Here is a 21,472-nt window from a genome sequence, read left to right as displayed (position 1 = left end):
AAAATTTACACTGAATTTACTTTAGAAGGGATGAGCTTTTTTTAAAAAAAGTTTGAAATATCCACTGAAGGCTCATGAACAGCAAAACACCTTTAGTGTAAATATATTTAACGAGTCATCCGTTTTTTAACGTGAAAATCATACACTGAAAGTGCTCCACCATGGATGCGTTTCCACCATTTTGGTTATAAAAAATCTGACAAACCCATTTATTGGATTTGTTGTTCAAAGGACACCATTTCGGTACAAAATTCCATTGTTCTTCACATTTTACTACCTACAAATATACTCACAAGGCAATTGACTTCTCAATCATATATGACACCATGATAGGAAAGATCATTTTAGGATTTGATATTTTCTTAAAATAGATTTTATGATCTGATTGACTAAATCCACATGTAGTGTCATCTTAATTTTCAATTGGAGTCATAGGTAGTCTTAATCCATAAATTAATGTTTATCTTAATGGAAAGATTATGAGCAAAGGACAAAGTAGGCCTCTTTAAGAATATTGTGAAAATGATTAAACATACTCCATTTGAATAAAAAAAAATAGCAACCTGCAAATATTTCTTGCCTGCTATTTTCATATCTTTTGTGTGTAAAAATAAAGCTGAAGTGGTCAAACACCTCTAAATTTTTGCACGGATTGTTACTTTAGTCCCTAACCTAGGACTAATCTTAAAAACACCCCTAAGTTTGGGTAAGTGAATTTAAATACACCCCCGAGCTCATAAACCTTAGTGAGTGTAGTTCACTCGCGGTCCATTTGGAATTTTCAGCTGATGTGTCTTCCACATGGATAATTTAAAATTCAAATAAAAAATATGGAACGAGTAAAATACCCAACCAAATAACTCGCCACTTAATTAAATCACCAAAAACACGCTAGAACTCCCATTTCTCTCAAAACTAGACGGCGTATGCCCGTGCTGCGCACAGGCCCAACACTTTGGATTATAGTGTATTTATGTGTATGTAATTGTGTTTGGGTAGTGATAATATATATATTTCATATTGCTAATAAACATACATAAGTTTGCACTGTTTTTATGCATATATATATATGTACATACATACTATGTTCAAAACACCATTAATATAACTTTCTAGTTTGTGCTCCATATCCAAAACTTTATTATATTAGTGTTTGCTACGAATACAAAGTTTGCAAAAATTTATTAATACTTTTTAAAAGAGAAGACTTGTTTAAAAGGAAACTATTTTTCTCTTTGAAATAAAACAATAACAATATTTAAGCATCAGTTGATACTTTGAATTTTAATTCGATTAATTTAAAGGTGTAAAATATTCTATTGTTAATGTATGTAGATTGGACGTAAACAATAATTATTATTATTTTATCAAATTTTGATTTGGATAATTCTAGTTCAAATTATTAAATTAATTTTACATGTTTAAAACGAAGCAAAGTAGAAATTTCATTTTCTATTTAAACGAAGAAGTACTATTTTTTAATTTTTGATAAATATTCTTGGTTTAGCTCATTTTACTTGTCATGTTTTTTAAGGAAACGTCAATTAGAATTATAATTTGACTAATTTACGTTATTCATTATTTGATCTCCATTTAATATTATTTTTTCTTTTACGACATTAATCTCTTTTCACATTTATTAGAGTAAGAATAAAAATGAAAAAGTAATTAAATTCTATCTTATATATAAATATTAAGTATATTTATTTTAGTAAACATGACAAATAAATGACATCGCAGAATAGCAGATACAACAGTTAAATATCTAGATTAGATCTCAGGCTAATATAAGAAAAGAAAGGAAATTGTATGGTTTGACTACTGAATCTTTTGAAGAAGAGCAATAATATGGGGTCCATGTTTTTTGTTGTACAATAATTTCATTTGCTCCTACTAATGGATTGATACGCATGTGACAATGAATCCACCATTATTGACTTAATGGGGGTATGATTTTTTAATATGGGGTGCACGTTTTTTTAATTTTTTATATTGCTTGTTTTTTTAATATGGGGTCCATCTTTTTTTTTTACATGAGTTTGGAGATGGTGGGGCCCCCACTTTTTTGCCCTTTTTTAAAAAAAAAAAAATATTGCTTAGTGTTTTTAGTATGGGGTCACCTTATATTTTTTTTTTCAAGGTGACTGACGACGTCTATATAGTAGTAACATCAAATTAAATATCATACTAATACATAGGCAAATCTTCAATGTTCTTGACCACTTCAACTCTTGCTCGTATTTATTTTTCTTCTTCAACAAATTCCAAATAACCACATTAGCTTACTCCGGAAATGGTGGTAAGAACATTGACCTCTCTCCTATACAAGGTGAACGAAAATCAATGACAAACCCAACAAAATTAGATGCACATTGACCCTTCTAAATAGAACAAACCTAACAAAATTATACAAAAGTTGACATACCAAAAACAAAAACTACTTACCGTGTAGTTTTGATAACCCCAAAATCTCCTTCCAGATTGTCACTGGACCATGAAATTCTCACTATCGCCGGAAATCCACATCTACAAACTTTAATCATGAATACAATTGAGACCAAAACCAACAAATATGACTAAGAACTTCAGCAATTGGAGAAGAAGGTGAAGAAAGAATCTTGAATTCAACTTGGGGTGTGTTTTAATAGAGGAGGAATTAAATAGAGGAAAAAGGGGCTTTTTAGCCATTGCAAAAGCAAAAAAAAAAGGGGAAATATAAAAATGATTTTTTTAACTGTTTGACTACTGATGTGGCAGGGCTCACGCGCGTGGAAGAGCTTGAGAACATTTGTTGTGCCATGTGGTAGCTCGAGGGTGTTTTTAAATTCACTTAGCCAAGCCTAGGGGTGTTTTTAAGACTAGTCATAGTTTGGGGACTAAAGTAACAATCCGTGTCAAGTTTAGGGTGTTTTAATCACGTTAGTCTAAAAATAAAAATCTTTTATAAAACATATAAAACTAAGAATAAACTAATAAAGATTAACTATAGATTATGCAATGCAACAAAAAAATTCTAAGTTAAATATTAGACTTATTTTTTGGTTTTTCATTTGATCTCCGATATCCGTACTGAAGTTCGACTAATCTGAATTCCCGTCGTGTAGCCTGTAGGGTCCATTCGGGGGAAGCGAATGAAAGATAGATAATTGAATTTCTTTAGTTGGCTTCACTCTCTTTTTAGAGGAAATAATGGGAAATTAATGATTTCATCCAACCAAGTGGTACTCTTTTTAGGCGAGCAATATTAACGATTTCAAGCAACTATGCAAGTGGTATTATTCTGTCATTGCGCAGCCCATGTTACATAGAGCTATAAGGTTGTCTTTGTCAAACAGTTTACGATTTTTTGCAAATTGGTTAAGCTATTAGTTCATTTTCTGTCAAACAATTGAAAGAAAAACTTTTAAATTAAACAATTAGGTATTTTCTTTGACTGAAAATTATTATTGGTCTTGGTATACGTCAAGGAAAGTTTTTGTTTCAGCCTTACATAGAAGTTAGAACAACGTAAAGAAACGTTTAAATTATTAATTTTTTAGAACATGAAGAAGTCAATTTGGTTCGCAACTTTCAGAATTCTTGGATAATTCAAATGTTATCTGAGACTCTGAGCGTGAGAAAACAAATAAAGGACATGAGATAATGTGATTAAAATAAATGGAAGCTAATGAGCTTAAAGTATTTATTAAAATAAAAAAATACAAGACATTTTCAAGTTTGAATCTCCAACGAGCTTTTTATTGAATTAATCAATAATTCTTGATTACCATCATCAATTATCATATAATTTTTTTTTAAAAATTATTATATTAATTTAATATTAGATTAATTATTACTTTATTTATTTTGAAATCAGGATAATTTTTATATATTCAAATGCTGAGAAAACATACAATTTAATTATTTTGTATTCAGATCTTAGAGCCTATTTGGCCTAACGGCTAAAAACTGCTTATTTTTAGAAGTTCTTGTCAAAAAGTACTTTTAGTGAGAAGCAATTTGTGTTTGACTAATTCATTTGAAAAGTGCTTTTGACTGCTTTTAATAAGTAGATTGCGTTTGGATAATCTTCTTAAAAAATTGCTTTTCAGTGTCAAATTACGAAAAAGGACAATTATCAATGAACGTTTACTATCAAGATTATTTTACAGACATAAATTATTTTAAATATTTATTATGAAAGATTTAAGTTAAGTTTATACTTTTATTTATTTAAAATTTAAAAGTACACATTAAAATTTTCAATTAATATAATACATAAATGAATAAAAATATATATTAAATATTGATATAATATCAACACGATGATTTAAATATACTAAAAATTCATAACTAAAATAAAATTCAAAATCATTCCTCAAATTATAAAAGTCTATTACATTAGTGAAACCTAACTTTATACTACGTAAAATAAAAAAAGAATTATTAATTAAAAATTAATGGATTAATGAGGGATATACTTGGTAATATGTATTATGGTAGGGATATTTTTGTCTTTAAAAAATAATTTTCTGTTTCTGCTTTTTTCAAGAAGCATTTTCTGCTTCTCCCCAACCGTAGAAAACTGCTTCTGCTTCTACTTAAAAACAGTTTTATTAATTGGTCAAACACCTCAAATATCCTAAAAAAGTATATTTTTTTCTCCAAAAAAAAGAGCTTTTAGCCTCAAAACCGCTAGGTCAAACATGCTCTTAATACAAAAGCTTAATATTTAAATGTGTATTTAGATTGATATCTTAATCTTAATACAACCTCTTACCATTTACATATTTTTTCAAAATCAGACAAAATAAATACGCTTAATGCATATGCGGCCCCCTAAACTTGCCCTTTTTTTTCATTTTGGCACCTCAATTAAGTGTTGTTCCTATTAAATCCCCGCACTTGGCCTAAGTGTGTTTATCAAACACAATCTGACTTACATAACATAATTGGTGTTTTTTTTTTTTTACTCAAGTATGGTTGGCACAAGATCCTACAAATCACAATAACTAAAACTCAAACTAAAAATAACTGAAAATTAATACATATTTTACAAAGAGAATCAAGAATTCACATATGAATACATCTCAGCATAGCATTATCTTTATCAACATAGTCAAATTCCATACATATATTAGCTTAACTTTCAAGGATACATCATGTGAGGATGCTATGTAAGTTGAATTGTGTTTGATAGACACACTTGAGGCCAAGTTCAGGGGTTCAATAGCAACAACACTTAATTGAGGTGTCAAAATAAATAAAAGGAGCAAGTTTAGGAGGCCGCATATGCATTAAGCCAAATAAATACTGCATTAATAAAAGCGACTTAAAGAGTTTTCAGAACTAGAGGCCATCAGTATTCAATTCTTAATACTAACATCTTAATATATGCTCAAATTCAAATACCTTAATCTTAACAAAAATAAATGAGATTTTAATAGACTCCTATCTAAAAGAAATTTAAAGTGTCATTAGAAGCAAGTGCAAAAATTCAAAAAACAAAAAACAATTAAATGGAAATAATTTTTTATCCTACAAAATGATTAGTCAAAACCAAGAAAGGTTGTGATGAGATGGATAAAACTTTTCACCCCAATTAGAAGGTTTGAGCAAGTATGAAAAAGAAAAAAAAAAATACTGTTAGGGAGAGCTTCCTCTTAAATTGGCCTTATACATGCGAATCTGGATTAGTCTTGTACTCAATATGGATATCTAACACCGGACCAAAAATTCAAAAAATAAACTACTCAAAAATGGAATTTTGGAAGAAAAAGTCAAATAGATATAAATACGTTACAAAATATAAAGATTGAAAAGTTATCCCCCCCCCCCCCAAAAAAAAACAAAAAAGAAAATAGAATCCATAGGCCGTGTGAGTTTTTGGCTTGTGGTGATTTCCAATACCGAGTCACCTCTTCCTTCCTTCCCAGAAAAACCCTAACATCATCCCCCCCCCCCCCCCCCCATTCCTTCACACGTTCAAATCATATCCATATAATAATCCCAATTTCATACAAACTCTTCCATACGTACAAATTCCTCAATTTCATTTTTTTTTTTTAAATTAAAAATGGGATCGGAGATCGAGGTGGTTGATGAGGTAGAATCATCATCATCAATAAATGTGGAATCATCATCTTCGTCGGCGGTTAACGGTGTTGTTGAGGAAGAGGAGAGTTTAAGGAACGATGTGTATACAGCAGCAGCATATGGCGATATGGAGAAACTAACAAGATTGGTTGAAAGTGAAGGTTGTTCTGTATCTGAACCTGATGGTCTTGGTTATTATGCCCTTCAATGGGCTGCCCTTAATAATCGCACCGCTGCTGCCCAATATATTATCGAGGTTCCATTCAAACCTTTATGTGAACCTATTTGGAAACACTTTACCTTTATGCAATGATTTATATAGGACTACAAGTTTAAAAGTCCGTGTCCAGTCAAATGGGTTCACATAAATTGATGAAAACGGAGGGAGTATTTATATTTATATGATGCTTAGTTTTAATACTCTGTTATGCGGGGATGTGAGAGGTTGGCTATAACAAGTTTTAATTTTAGGAGAGGTGAGTAGACCTGACATGATACATTTTCATTTTCAGCTTACAGGTTAGTAGGGAGCCGAACGTTGTAGTACTAGTTAGAGCCTGTTTGGATTAGCTAGAAAAAAAGTGGCTTTTAAGCAGAAGTGCTTAAAGTTATTTTATAAATAAGGGGTTATGTGTTTAGATAAAAGAGCTTAAAGGGTTTTTAGAAGTAAGGGTAGTATTGGAATTAATAGAAAATATAAGGGATAAAAGGGTAAAGCTGTTGGTCAAACCAAAATGGCTTTTAAGCCAAAATGGGGTTGAGCATCTTCTTGGTTTTGGCTTATTTTAAGCACTTATTAACTTAGTTTAAGCTGTTTTTTTATTTTTCCAAACACCCAAATAAGTTAAAAAATGGCTTATAAGCTCGTTTGACCAACTTATAAGCCAATCCAAACGGGCTCTTAGTATGCTGTGTAGTTTCTTATTCTTCTAATTTTTACTATTACCTGTTGCTTTGCTGTCATTATTTTTCCTTTTCTATCTTGCTTTGTCTATCTATACTTCTTTTTGAGCTGAGGGTCTATAAGAAATAACCTCTCTACCTCCACAAAAGTAGGGGTAAGGTCTTCACAGAGGGGGGGGGGGTGATGAACTGGAAGGAAGAAGTCAAGTGGGCAAGTCGAAGGGCAAAAGGAAAAGCTGCACCTGCTATCATATATAGAATGGTGCTGGCTGGGGCAGTGTACCATCTTTGGCTTGAGAGGAATCAAAGGATTTTCCAACAAAAGAGCAGAACACCTGAGCAATTGGTGAGAAAGATCATCCAGGAAGTGCATGGAAGAGGAGCAGCTTCCCCAAAATTAGCTAGTATTTTATAGGCTTTAAATTTTTACCCTTGATAATTTTGGTAGCATAGAGGTGAAGTAGGCAGTGCAGATTGTAGCGTGACTTGAGGTTGGGACTCTGTCCAACTCAAGATATTAAGCTGTACACAACGTTCACTTTGGTAAATAAAATCCTTTACTTACCAAAAAAAGGTAGGGGTAAGGTCTGCGTAAATCCTACCCTTCCCAGACAGAGGCGAATTGAGGATTTTTAGATCATGGGTTCATCATTCAACAAAAAAAAAAAAAAAAAAAAAAGAAGGGAAAAAATGTGCTTCGTGGGAATTGATCCCTAGTTCTTTAGGTAAAAAAAAACTCAAGCTTCAACCAAGTGCAACATTTATCCTTTTTGTAGCATGTGTTCCAGCAGGTAATATTATACTAATTTTAGAAAATATATACATAAAATACCCAGTTTTACGGAGATACCATGTTTTCATGTGCCCCAATATTTCTACCTAAATTCGCCCCGGTTCCCAGACCCCACTTGTGGGACTACACTAAGTGTGTTGTAAGCTGTTTCCTTTTCCTACCTAAAATATCACCATCGTTTAGTTAGGAAAGTTATGATTTGGGAGCTTCTGTTTAGGGAAAATTGCGCTCTATGTCTACTGGGAAAGAATATTTACCCAGTTTTTCCTTAATTACCCGGTTTAGCCAGTTTTTCCTTAAACACCTTTTATACAAGGCGGACACATTGTTTACCATAAGTGTATAATGTTGTATACCGTGTGTATAAGCACTGTTGTGGAAAAAAAAGTTGGTTATGCGAATGTAAACTGAAATTATGGCTATGTAGGTGTAATATATTATGTTGGGTTGTATATATTTGTAAAACTCCCGGCATAATTTTGGGTTTTTTAATGTTCATTTCTTGAATCTTGTTTAGCTCTTAATAATAGCACTTCTGCTTCTCAATATGTTATCGAGGTTCGATTTGTTGAGAATTGAAACTAGGCATAGTAATTTTGGGGTTTCATTTTGTTTGAAATTGAAACCAGGCACTATAATTTTGGAGCTTCATGTTTATATATTTGGAATTACCTGTGTTTCTTGTGCTTAGGTAATCGCATTACTAGTAGTATTCGAGGATTAGGCTAGAAGGTTAGTAGATAGCTGTGTGTTCTTATTAGTAGTATTTGTAGTTCGTTTTCTTCTATGTGTATTGCTATCTGTTGTTTCATTTGCTTTTATCTTTCGGTGGGCTGCTCTTAATAATGGCATTGCAGCTGCATAATGTATAATTGAGGATCAATTTTTAAGAAATTGAAACTACGCATTGTAACTTTGGAGTTCCATTTTCTTCAAATTTAAACCAGCCATTATAATTTTGGAGTTCCATTTTCTTCAAATTTAAACCAGGCATTATAATTTCGGAAACAGCCTCTCTACCCCACAAAAGTAGGGGGAAGGTCTGCGTACTCCTACCCTCCCCAGACCTCACTTGTGGATTGCACTGATATGTTGTTGTTGCTGCTGTTGAGCTTTGTATTAAAGTTAAGCCATAAAAATATTTTCTTTAGTTGCCGGGGGTTGGGGGGGTGGATATCATAGTGGTCGAATAGATGGAGTGACAACTACTGAAAACCAAGGAAAGCATCCCAATAGAGGCAGTCTAGGTGAATTGTTTCCATTTCTCCAAGTCTTGGTAGACAAAATTACCTGACACGTATTCAATAGCGTAGTTAGGTAGATGCAAGCTGCTCGAACATCACATTTTAAAAATCATTAGCTTACGAAAGTGGAGTGCTGACTGTGTTGTGGCCTTGTGGGTAATCAAGGAGTTGAATTGTAAACAAGAATAGGAAAAAGAAATTTAGCACCGGCAACTAACTACTTTATTATACAATAGAACTCATTGTTTTGATCAAGTAAGTAACAATCAATCAAATAACTTACCTCTATTCATCAAAAAAAATTTGAAACTTCATCAAAATAACTTACCTCCATTCCCGAACTAGTTGGATCAGCTTGAATTCACTTGGCTCTGTCTAGGTCTATATAATGAAGTAATATTAATAAGAGAGAACTATCGACTTTATGTTGATTATATTTTCTATTTGTGCGCGTGTGCGTGTGTATTATTATGCCTTATTTTTTTGGTTGGTTGGGAACTGATGGCTAGTGGTGGTGATGGAATTGGCAGCATGGAGGAGATGTAAATGCTGCAGATCATACGGGGCAAACAGCATTGCACTGGAGTGCTGTTCGAGGTGCAGTGCAGGTTGCCGAACTCTTACTACAAGAGGGTGCTCGTGTAAATGCAGCTGATATGTATGGCTATCAGGTATGTTTTTGCTTGTATGTTCTTAGTAGTCATTACATTATTTGAAACACTTTTATGTTTCTTATTCTGCTTAAATCTCTGAAGTTGAATCCTTCCGGTGTCCATGTAATACTAGATACTCCATCTAGGAACTCATGAGCTAAGCTCATCATCATTTTGGTGCATATGTCATTCGGGTTCTGTTGGACTGGTGATGACAGTACAGGAAAAGTAGAATCTTGCCTGAATAAAATAATAATTAGTTGGGCCCACCATATATGGATCACAAAGAAAACATAGGGAAATTGTACTTATACCGACAGTTTCTCTTTAAGTAAGTAAGGTTGACTGTGATCCCCTTCTGTCCCACATTTTGTTGGAAAAGGAGTTCTACAAGCTCTTATAAAAGTGGTGTTTAATGTGGACAATTAACTAATTTAGCCGTATATATTATAGCAACTTAAACATATATACAATTTATGTGTCAAATCAGAGCAAAAATTGGCAATGAGGATAGTCATCAAAGGTTGAGGACATGACAAATGTCATAACAGAAATAAGTGTATGAAGCTGGGAAGAGAGTTGGAAAAAAACAAGCAGAGTAAATGATGGGTATCCTGGAAGCTCCAAAGTAAAAATATATAATATTTAGGGATTGTGCAAGCTTGAAGAGATATGCATGTTAACATCAGCAATCGCATTTACCTGTCAAAAAAAGAAAAATCACAGTCACATTTATTTTCCTGCAAGCTGGACGAATAACGGAAGTTTCTGTTCATCAAAGGAATATTACAAGTTTTGCTATACATACCTTGATTAAAAAAAAAAAAAATCTGCTATGCATAAAGGCTATTGTATAGCAGAAACAAAGTCCTGATTGACATCAAGTCAGGAAAAGTTCTGCTCCAACAGGTTACATTACTCTCAGTTCTTCCTATTTGCTGGAATTCCAATCCAGTGGCGTATTAGAATTATTTCTAGGATATATTTTTCTTTTCCTTATTTTGTTTCCTAAGTAGACCTTGTTTGCTACAGCAAGCTTATGAATTCTCCAGCAAACACATTAGCTTCTCAGGAGCTATGCCTTCTGTGACTTGGAAGCACTAATCATTCTCCAGATGGCATTAATAATTCCAGACCTAAAGATCTATAGCCTGTTTGGCCAAGCTTTTGAGAAACCAAAAGTATTTCTTTTTCTTTGTTAAAAAGTGCTTATTTTAGGAAGTTGAGGTGTTTGGCAAGCTTTTAGGAAAGACATAAGTGCTTTTTGAGTAGTAGCAAATACTGTTTTTAAAAAGCTAAAAGAAGTAGCTTTTTCTTGGAAGCACTTTTGGAACCTTGATCAGCACAGATTATGTTTTAATACTGGAAAAAATGCTTTTCAAATATCCAAATACAAACTGCTACTCTCCAAAGGTACTTTTTCGAAAAGCACTTGTGACAAAAACACTATTCACAATAAGCGGATTTTAGAAGCTTGGCCAAACAAGCTACTAGTGCTCATAAATACTCGTCTATCCCTATCAAAAAATAAGTACTCGTCCATCACTGCATTTACGCACTTAATATTTTTATACAATCTCTCAGTTTGAACCTCATTAAAAGGTACTCAATCGATAGGCAAGTCGTAGTAATTAGAACAAGAGTGCTTTCAGATTCAACTCTTTGATCAATGCCAAAGTTTTGCATAAAACTGGACTATGGTCTTTAAACTGTACAGAGGCTGAAAACTTGAGCTCTCTTAACTTCAGATGGGATCTTTTGCCTAAAGGCCGCATCATCCCTTTACTAATAAAGTGACGTTACCTTGTGAAGCCTGCCACTAGTTTTATTTAAGAGGAGATTCATGTGAACCTTATTTTTGTACTACATCTCGTTTAAACGCTTGTCCACTTTGATATGATACGATCACTCACAGGAGTTAAAATTGTGAATAATTTAATATTGTTGTGAAACATATTGGGACATATATGGAGTTGTCTAAGAGTAAAATAGATGAAAAAGTTGAACGGAGACGAGCAAAAGTGGGGCCTAAGAGCTTTTATGGTATTTTTCTTGAAGAAATTCGATGTGGGCTTTTGGCTCGACTCCAGACGCCGTACGGGTTCGGAACTTCTGGGAATATGTTCCCACCCTCTACCCTCTTTCCAACTTAAATACCATGCTTTGTCCACGATAGGGTTCAAACCTTTGAGCCTTCAGTGGATATTTCAAACTTTGGAGAAAGGCTCATCTATTGTAAATCACCTTTAGTGTATTTTTGAATCTGAAAAGTAAATTTTTTTTGCAGTAATATGACATAGCATGGCAGCCTTTCTGAACCTAAAGGCTCATGGTATGCAAGACATTTCAGTGAACTTACGAAAACGCCCTTAGCCTAGAGAGCCTTCTCAATAAATGATGGTATATCTCTCTCTCCCCCACCACTTTTCTGGGGTCCCTCCTTTCCCCATTTCTGTCAAGAAAGCTGTCCATAAACCATAACAATTATACTTAGCTAATCACCGAAGGCTAAGGGCATTTTCGCAAGTTCACTGAAGGTTCCTTGCATACTATGAGCCTTTAGGTTTAGAAAGGCTGCCATGCTATGTCATATTACTGCAAAAAAAATTTAACTTTTCAGATTCAAAAATTTAACTTTTCAGATTATCTGACTTTTCAAATTTACACTGAAGGTGATTTTCAATAGATGAGCCTTTCTCCAAAGTTTGAAATATCCACTGAAGGCTCATGGTTTGCCGAGCACCTTTAGTGTAAATACTTTTAATGGACAGTCTGTTTTTAGACGTGAAAACCGCACACCGAAGGTGCTCCACTACGGGTGTGTTTTCACCATTTTGGTTAGCAAAATTCTGACAAACCCATTTATTGGATTTGTCCATCAAAGGACACCATTTTTGTCAAAAATTTCAAGATAAGACTTCATTTTCACTAATCTAATCTGATAGTTTTCACTGAGTGGGGCATTCAAAGAGAGGCGGTTGCCTGCCATGTATAAAAAATAAGGTTAAAAAAGGCTATGGTTTAAAAAAAAAATATATATATATATATATATATATATATATATATATATTTTTGAGTTAACTCAGATCCTATAAGATTAGTTGAGGCTCTAAAATCGTGGAGTTGTTTTTTGTATAAATGCAGCAACAAGAAGGTTGAAAATATGACTGAAAATTGTCTCTTCAAATTTATTAACCACAGCCCTCAAGGTCTTTAAACAACCACTTGAAAACAAAAGATCTGCAAAACAAATATTCAAAAAAAAACTAAAATATCTCAACGACCTAAAATATCTAACAAAAATTTAAATTTAAACAACGTAGTAGATCTCCGACCACTAAACAACTAATTATTCTAATTTCTAGCAAATCAGCAGCAACATGTGCAATATTCGACAAGGACAACATATCTTGTTTAGAAAAAAGAAAGTAGGATAAAGTTGTAGAAGATGGGGAATGTTAATGGCCTTTTAGTGATCTCAGTAAGGACTCCGTCACTTGTTACCTGGATAAAGAGGAACATTTTACATGTTATATCAGTTAACATATTTTAACACCATTTTACCTCTGCAATATATGATCTTAGTGCCCATGTATCTGAAGGCGCATCCTTGTTTTCTTGATATTCTTCTTCCTCTTCTTTCCTCACACTGCTGTTGTACTTATTTAATAATTACAAATGATTAAGATCTAAGTTTCTAAATCTATGAAGACTTGCCTATTACTCATAATCTGAAATTCAACTGCAGCCAACACATGTTGCCGCACAGTATGGTCAGACAGCTTTCCTTTATTACGTTGTTACAAAGTGGAATGCTGATCCTGATGTACCTGACAGTGACGGGAGAAGCCCTTTACACTGGTACTACCCTTTTTCTGAATAGCAAACTTAGGGACAATAGCATTTTTAGTCCCTCAATTATTGCTAAATTCTAAATTTGGCCCTTTTGATATCTGAATTAACACTTTTAACCTTCAATGGACAAAAATGTGTATTTTATCCCTTTATGTAGGAAATTTTATTATATTTTGACTATTTCTAGAACTATATTACCCTCAACTATTGAGTAATAACACAAACATAATATTACACATGGATAGTTAAGTAATATGACAATTGATAATTTAGTAATTATGAATAGTTGCAAGCAGAAGGGCTAAAAATGCATAACTTCAACTATAATTGAAGGTTCAATATAGTTAACCAGAAATCACAAGGATCATAATCATAATTTATCAATAATTGAGGGACTAAAAGTGCTATTTTCCCATTGAGGTATTAGAAGCATGCAATAGCCTTTGTTTGTTGCAGCAAGTGCTGCCTATACTTTTGGAGCTTCTTTATCCTGCTGTCTAATACATGGTTGTTTGACACTGTGGAAATTTGTGAACTGCATAGTTGTTGGGTTGTTGATGCCAATGCCATTTTGTTTTAAAGCCAGATTTCAGGAGAAATTCCTCTAAAATCTGACAATGTGATTCTTAATTAAAGAACCGGGAGAAACTGACAGTTTAGAAAAAGTAACAAATCCAACCATTGATCTGGCATTCGAATATCTAAGGAATCTTCATATAGGATTTGATAATCACTGTTTTTGTCAGAAGCTGAATATGGAAAAGAGAGTAGCTACACCTACAAGCATGAAATAGTCAACAATTGAATATGGACAGAGACTTTTCTCTAATTGCTTTCTTAAACAATCTCTCCCCTACATGTTTTTTATGGTACACATTGATTAGAAGTTTACTTGCGCTGTCCATTTATCGCCATATATTATTGATATTATGGAAAAGGCTCAAATATGCCATCGAACTATCGGAAATGGCTCATTTATGCCACTCGTCAATAGTTTGGCTCATTTATGCCATCAAACTATCAGGAATGGCTCATCCATGCCATTTTTCAATAAAGTCGGTTTTACAATACCAGACATGACACTTGGTCACCAATTAGAGGTCCACATCGTTTAATTAAACCAGCACAAATTAAATCCTAAATTAAACTAAAACCCGACCCACAAATCTGTGCTGATTTAATTAAACGACATGGACCTCTAATTGGAGGCAAAGTGTCATATCTAGTATTGTAAAACCTGCGTTAATGAAAAATGGCATGGATGAGCCATTTCTGATAGTTCGAGGGCATAAATGAGCCAAACTATTGACGAATGGCATAAATGAGCCATTTCCGTCGATATTATATGCATTACTCTTTATATATGAAAAGGTTTATTCATCCACAAATGGAAATATTTCTGGTCAAAACTTGCTTTTGGTGCTCTTTCCCAGCCTCCTATTCCCCTGCAACCCAATCCCCATCCCCCCCCCCCCCCTCCCCCCCCGCTGAATCTCTTTGTTGCTTAGATCGTCATCCTTTCGGTACTTTATTCATGAACCGAGTGGTGGGGTTATCCTTGCACTCTTTTATTTTAGCTTATATTTACTTGTGAATTTATTTCCCGGAAAATTAGGGCTGCATACAAGGGTTTTGCTGACTGTATACGCCTTTTACTCTTTCTTGATGCATATCGTGGACGTCAGGATAAAGAGGGTAAACCAATTATTTTCCTCCAACTTTCTTTTTTAGTGATGCATTACTTGAAATCAAGTGTGTTCTGACATTTCATTCTACTTTAGGTTGTACTCCTCTTCATTGGGCTGCTATTAGGGGTCACCTAGAAGCATGTACAGTGTTGGTTCAGGCAGGGAAGAAGGAAGACCTTATCGTGACAGATAACACTGGCCTTACACCTGCTCAACTTGCTTCTGACAAGAATCACAGACAAGTTGCTTTTTTCCTTGTAGGTGTTGCTTAATTTCGGTATCCTTAACATGCGATTAGCTTGTTTTCGAATTGGTATCCAATTTCAAAGTCCACGAGAATCAATGTTTGTTACATTAAAGTGGAGAAAATGACAAAATAGTCCCTTATGTTGGGAGTAGGTTTAAAATAGTCCCTAAAATATGCTCTGATAGTTTTGGTCCTTTAAGTTTGCCAAAAGTTAACTTTTTTGGTATCCGTCAATATTTAATGAACTCTCTGTTAGATTTGAGGAAAACTGTGAAAAAAAGAGGATTTAGCGGGAACTCACATTTGGAGGTACGGTAATTGCAGTTTCTGCTATTTTTGATCTTTTTCTAGAGTCTTAATGTAGTTTTTAGATGCAAATTCCGCTATTTATGGACTACTTTTGGGTGTCTAGTACAGTTTTTTTGTGTTGCAGTTTCTGCGATTTGATGAGACTTTCCTAGTGTTTTTAATTATTTTTTTCCACTGTTCCCATCAAATCTACCAGGCATAGTTCGTTAAATATTTGACGGAGACCAAAAGTGTTACTTTTGACAAACTTACAGGGCTAGAACTGTTCAGAGCATACTTTAGGGAATTTTTTAAACTTACTCCCAAACGTGAGGGACTATTTTTGTCGTTCTCTCCATTAAAGTGTGGCTGTCTCATCTCTGGAATGCAGCATTTTATGCATTAGTCGATTGTCATTAGAATGTTAAATGGCTCTGCAGGGGAACGCTAGGCAGTTGTATGACAAACGCTGTGATGGAAGTACCCGGCTTGGCAAACTTTCAAAGCTTGGACTTGCTCCTGTTCTTTGTTGTACAATATTTCTTCTACTTACCACTTACATTCATGCAGTAATCATGGGTACTTCTCCTAATCCTTTTGTCCGCAATCAACTTTGTCTCATTGGTTGGTCAATGTTGAATGACCTGTAAGTTTTTGTTTGATTCAGCTTCAACTTTGCCAAGATTAACTGCTGCTGGCGCACTATTTGCATGGTCGGGGGTCCTCCTTGCTTCAGTCGGACTAGTTACCTTTTACCGGTGCAGCAGGTATTCTTTATGCTCTTTTGGTATATAAGAATGTGTATTAGGCTTTCAAAAAGTGCTGTTTTTCGCTTTGCCTTCTTTAGGTGGATTTCTTAGAATCACTTACTCCTTAGACCTTGCTATCATTGGCAATGTGAGAAAATTCCTATGTGCTAAACTTGCTTGTACTCGTCAAATTTGAATCTCTCCTGGTTTTTCTGTTACAGAAAAGATCCAGGTTACATCAGGAGGAGTCAACATGATTTGCAAAATACCAAAGATGATGTAAGTTCTAACCTTGCAGTCCAAACCGAAAAGGAAAAAAAAATTAAAAACAAAAGAATGAAGAAAACTAGAATTAATAGTGAAAAGAGGCTCTTAAAATAATACTCATTGTTTCTTATTAGGAGGTGTACATAATCTTGTCCCAAGACCTTTGTCTACTTCTGTTTTTTTAAAATTTCCCTCTTGTTTTCAGCCTGTATAATTCACAAGAAATGTGTATTTCTTGTCATATTTCAGGAACCTTTGCTGAAAATGGAAATAAATCATCCTGCTTTGCTTGCTGGGAATTGGTCTCAGCTTTGCTCCACGTGCAAGGTGCTGACTATATCTGATTGTTCATGTTTTTATTGATAGATGCTTATCTCTTTGGGGGGTTTATGTACATTATCGTTTTCCTTTTGCCAGATTGTTCGTCCTCTTCGTGCAAAGCACTGTTCAACCTGTGATCGCTGTGTGGAGCAATTTGACCATCATTGTCCTTGGGTGTCTAATTGCATCGGCAAGGTAATTGATTCTCTTTTTTCCCCTCTTTTTTTTTTTTCCCTCTACTGGTTAATTGTGATGCTTAGTGTATGTATATATAATTTTTATGATGAAAAAGGGTACATGTATGATATAGCCATTACTTCATTGGGTGATGATTATAGTATGTAAGGGTGGCAAAATTAGCGCATGAAAATACGACCCTCCCAACCCCACCCAAGTTGACCTGCCATTTCAGCCCAACTCATTTCAGCCCATCTAAAAATTGTGCTGACATGCAGCCTAAATTGACCTATGAGAAACCTTGTCAAAATATTTTCAATACGACATTTTTTTCATTTGATAAATAAAGAAAAAATAATTTTAGCAGGTACTTAAAAAATTATAAAAGAACATACAACGAAATGAAAACTTAGTAAGAATTGGGCGGGTGGGTTTATGACCTACTTTTTCAGCCCAACTCATTTTAGCCCAAGTAACTTTTGGATATTAACTCAGCCCATTTTGACCCGCCCAACTTCAGCCCAACCTGCTCATTTGACACCCCTAATAGTATGGTATAAGACTTGAATCACGGTTTCTCCGATAATTCAGTATGTCTCCGATTCTTATGTTTGCCTATTAGTTCTTACTTTCATCCTCTGAAGAGTTGATTTTCCACGTTCAGAAAAACAAGTGGGACTTTTTCATCTTTCTTGTTCTTGAAGTATTGGCAATGGTCTTAACTGGTGCAGTTACTCTTACAAGTAAAGACTCTTTCCTTGTAACTCACATAAAATATTTGTTCATCAAACTTTTTTTCCCTTCAGTTGGTTGTCTGCTAAATAAAATGCTTTGTGATAACAGGAGTCGTGACTGATCCAGCAGCTCCATCCTCTTTTGGGGCTTGGCTTCGTCATGTTGGTACTCACCATATTGGCGCTTTAGCATTTCTGTTAGCGGACATCTTCCTCTTCATTGGAGTGGCAGTCTTAACTGGGGTACAAGCTTCTCAGGTATGTATCATTATTTTCCTGTTTACTTTTGATGAGCTCTTCAGCCTACTTCTTGAAACTATATGCATTTGTATGCCTCTAAAGATATAAATATTATTGGGTTTTCCCTGTGCGCACCCAAAGGGTAGCGGCTGCGGGTTCCCATGTCATAAAAAAAAAAAAAAAATATCTTTGGTGAAACATATAGAAAAAGGCAAAAATGGTCCCCTATTTTTGAGGGTTGGTTCAAATTAGTCCCTTAAGTATGTAATTAACAGTTTTGGTCCTTTAAGTTTGCTAAAAGTTAAACACTTTTGGTCTCCATCAAATATTTACTGAACTTTGTCTATTAGATTTGATGGGAATTATGAAAAAAAAAAAAGTTAACGGGATAGAGGTTCAATTTTCGTAGTTTCTGTTATTTTAAATTTATTTCTAGAGTCTGATGCAACCTTTTAGATTTGATGGGAATTATGAAAAAAAAAAAGTTAACGGGATAGAGGTTTCAATTTTCGTAATTTTTGTTATTGTTTTATATAAGTGTAGTCTTTTATGTTGAATGTTTTAGGATTTGATGAGACTTTCTTGGTGTTTATGGTGAAATCTTTTTTTGGACTGTTTTCGTCATTGGTAAATATTTTACGGAGACTGAAAGTGTTAACTTTTGACAAACTTAAAGGACCAAAACTGTTAAGTGCATACTTAAGGGACTATTTTGATCTACCCTCAAACATAAGGGACCATATTTGTCATTTTCTCGTGAAAACATACAAAGAACACTTGTATCCGGAATTCCTTTTGAGTGTAAGCATCACGTATCAAAGTATGAACATGAACTGTTGGGGTCATTGGTGTCCAATGACGATTATTTCACCATCTCCTGCAAACAGTAAAAACACGTGCAATATATCTTGACCTTTCTGATTTCCCTTTTGCAACAGATATCACACAACATTACGACAAACGAAATGGCCAATATGATGCGTTACAGTTACCTTAGAGGACCAGGTGGTCGATTCCGGAATCCATATGATCATGGGTGTAAGAAGAACTGTTCAGATTTCTTGATAAACGGTTACAACGAAGACATCGAGTATGTCGATGAATCAGTTCAGTCCGAAGGGATTGGAATGATGCAGATTCCTCACAGTTCAAGTATGCAAAATGGAAATGGCCATCATGTTATCAATATAAACAACAATAACCAAAACTCACACACGGGTCATGTTCATTCTGCCCATTGTAGTCATAATGTGAAGAGCAAAACTGAATCTGTACCTGCGGGTTTGGGTGTTGGCTTAGGAAGAAATGCTGCACGTACCGCGGTACCTTCATAACTAGTGTGGTTATTGGCTTATGGGTTTTTAGAATCCCCTCTTTTTGACCTTTTATTTTGTTTATATAAAGCACACATTGATTTAGAGCTTAAGTAATTCAATTGGTTTACCATTTGTTATCCCCCCGACGTCCTCCTTTATGCTATGCAACTTCTTAAGTTCATAGTTACTTTGTACAAATTTGTGATTCTTTTGCAGAAGCACAGATGCTACTGTATTTGCAGCTGTTAGTAATCGATTTTGAAAAGTCGGTTTGTCTAAAGAAATCATTGCCTTATAGATGAAGCTACTTCATCTTTCTTTCTTATTTCTTTTTCATGTCAATTTGCGATATTTGACTAGTATTCGGAACTCAGTGACTCGACTAATCTAGATTCTCGTTGCCTAGGGCCTATTAAAGAGGAAACATACCCAGCCATGAGTTCTGTCTATTCTTAGGGTGTGAAACTATAGGCAAATATCATATCGACGAAACACAGGAGAGATGTTGAATAAGGAAACAAGCCTTAGACCCAATGACTTGTTGTAAAGCCGTGCGACTCTAGGCCAAAACCAAACATTAGTGCTAGTGGATTGGGTTGTTATAACCACATCTTTAAGTTGATGTTGGACAAGCTTTAATGAGTATGTGAGTCTCTAAGGGATGTGCGACACTTTAGACAAATTTCACATCAAGAAAACACGAGAAAGATGTTAAGTTATATAAGGAAACATGTCTTAGACATTAGTGACGAGCTTTAAAGCCGCGTGAGTGTGGATCTAAAGGGACAATATTACTAGTGGATTGCATCGTTGTTACACATAAAGTAAAATAGATATTCCACGAGGAATTTGTTCCCCAAATAATAATAATAATAAAGCATCCTCCCCAAATAATAATAATAATAAAGCAGAATTTTGCCCACAGGTTTGTTACAACATATAGAATTACTTTATATGAAAAAAGAAGTGACAGGGAAATTACGATATAAAAAACGTGAACAAAGACATGAATTATTGGAATAATAAGTTCTATAATGGAGCTAATGCTTAATCCATATTACAACCAATAGAAAGTACTCCAGTTTCAAAGTGATAATAAGATGCCAAAACAGGATCGAGCTATTCTTAATCTCTATTATTATACTTTAGTTAGGGGTAATTCCACTTAAACACCGCCCAAAGAGTCATATCAGAGTGTGAACTTTATCTCAATTGTCAATTAATTAACTTTTTATGCGAATCATTTATAGCAAAAAGTTGTATGCATGAGAGCATCGATTCCTTACTCACAACTTAATCATTATGATAAACAAAACTTCTAGTCTCAACTTTACTCAAACTTGGGATTAATTGGAATCCTCAAGAACTAAGTGGAAATTTATATACAGTCAGACCTCTTTATAGCAGCACCCTTATTTATAAGCACCTCTTTTATAACAAATAAAAATTTTCCGAAGCCGATTTTTTATGTTATATAGTATTTCTCTATAACAACATTTTACCTATAACAGCAATAACCAACTTTATAACAGTATGCTCTTTGTAAAATTACCATCCATGTAACAACTATCTTTTTTTTTTTTTTTTGGTAAAATAATTTTTTAACCATCTTTATAAAAATAAAATATCTATGATTACCAATAATAAGTGTATAGATTTAGACCAAATATTTTGAGATTTTAATACACTATTTACACAAAGAATATATATGAATATATAGTTTGATCATTAAAAGTTTTCCCTTCATTATACAAAGTGTGATTAAGCTTTAAGATTTGATAAGTAAAAATGAAAAATTAGATTTATGCATCTTTTTTGCCGATAACAGCGAAATATTATTTAAATGGAATTGTTATTATAGGTGTATAACAACAATTCACTATAGCAGCCAAAAAATTTCTCATATATGAAATTGGTTTGTC

General features: G+C 34.0%; 1 protein-coding gene across 1 annotated transcript; it reads left to right on the top strand.

The window, feature by feature from the left end:
* The first annotated feature begins 5,949 nt into the window (after positions 1–5,949).
* On the top strand, positions 5,950–19,834 carry LOC132603097 (protein S-acyltransferase 24). The gene is made up of 13 exons (XM_060315989.1): positions 5,950–6,331; positions 9,546–9,686; positions 13,417–13,529; positions 15,139–15,218; positions 15,305–15,468; positions 16,187–16,325; positions 16,414–16,513; positions 16,717–16,774; positions 17,012–17,089; positions 17,180–17,278; positions 17,925–18,003; positions 18,104–18,252; positions 19,173–19,834. Exons 1-13 carry the CDS (start codon positions 6,056–6,058, stop codon positions 19,566–19,568), a joined length of 1,872 nt encoding a protein of 623 aa, XP_060171972.1. The 5' UTR covers positions 5,950–6,055; the 3' UTR covers positions 19,569–19,834.
* The last annotated feature ends 1,638 nt before the right edge of the window (positions 19,835–21,472 follow it).

The sequence above is a fragment of the Lycium barbarum genome, chromosome 7 (assembly GCF_019175385.1).
Source record: "Lycium barbarum isolate Lr01 chromosome 7, ASM1917538v2, whole genome shotgun sequence".
Classification (NCBI taxonomy): domain Eukaryota; kingdom Viridiplantae; phylum Streptophyta; class Magnoliopsida; order Solanales; family Solanaceae; genus Lycium; species Lycium barbarum.
The sequence above is the reverse complement of the archived record's forward strand: the minus strand, read 5'-3'. Positions and strand labels throughout refer to the sequence as shown.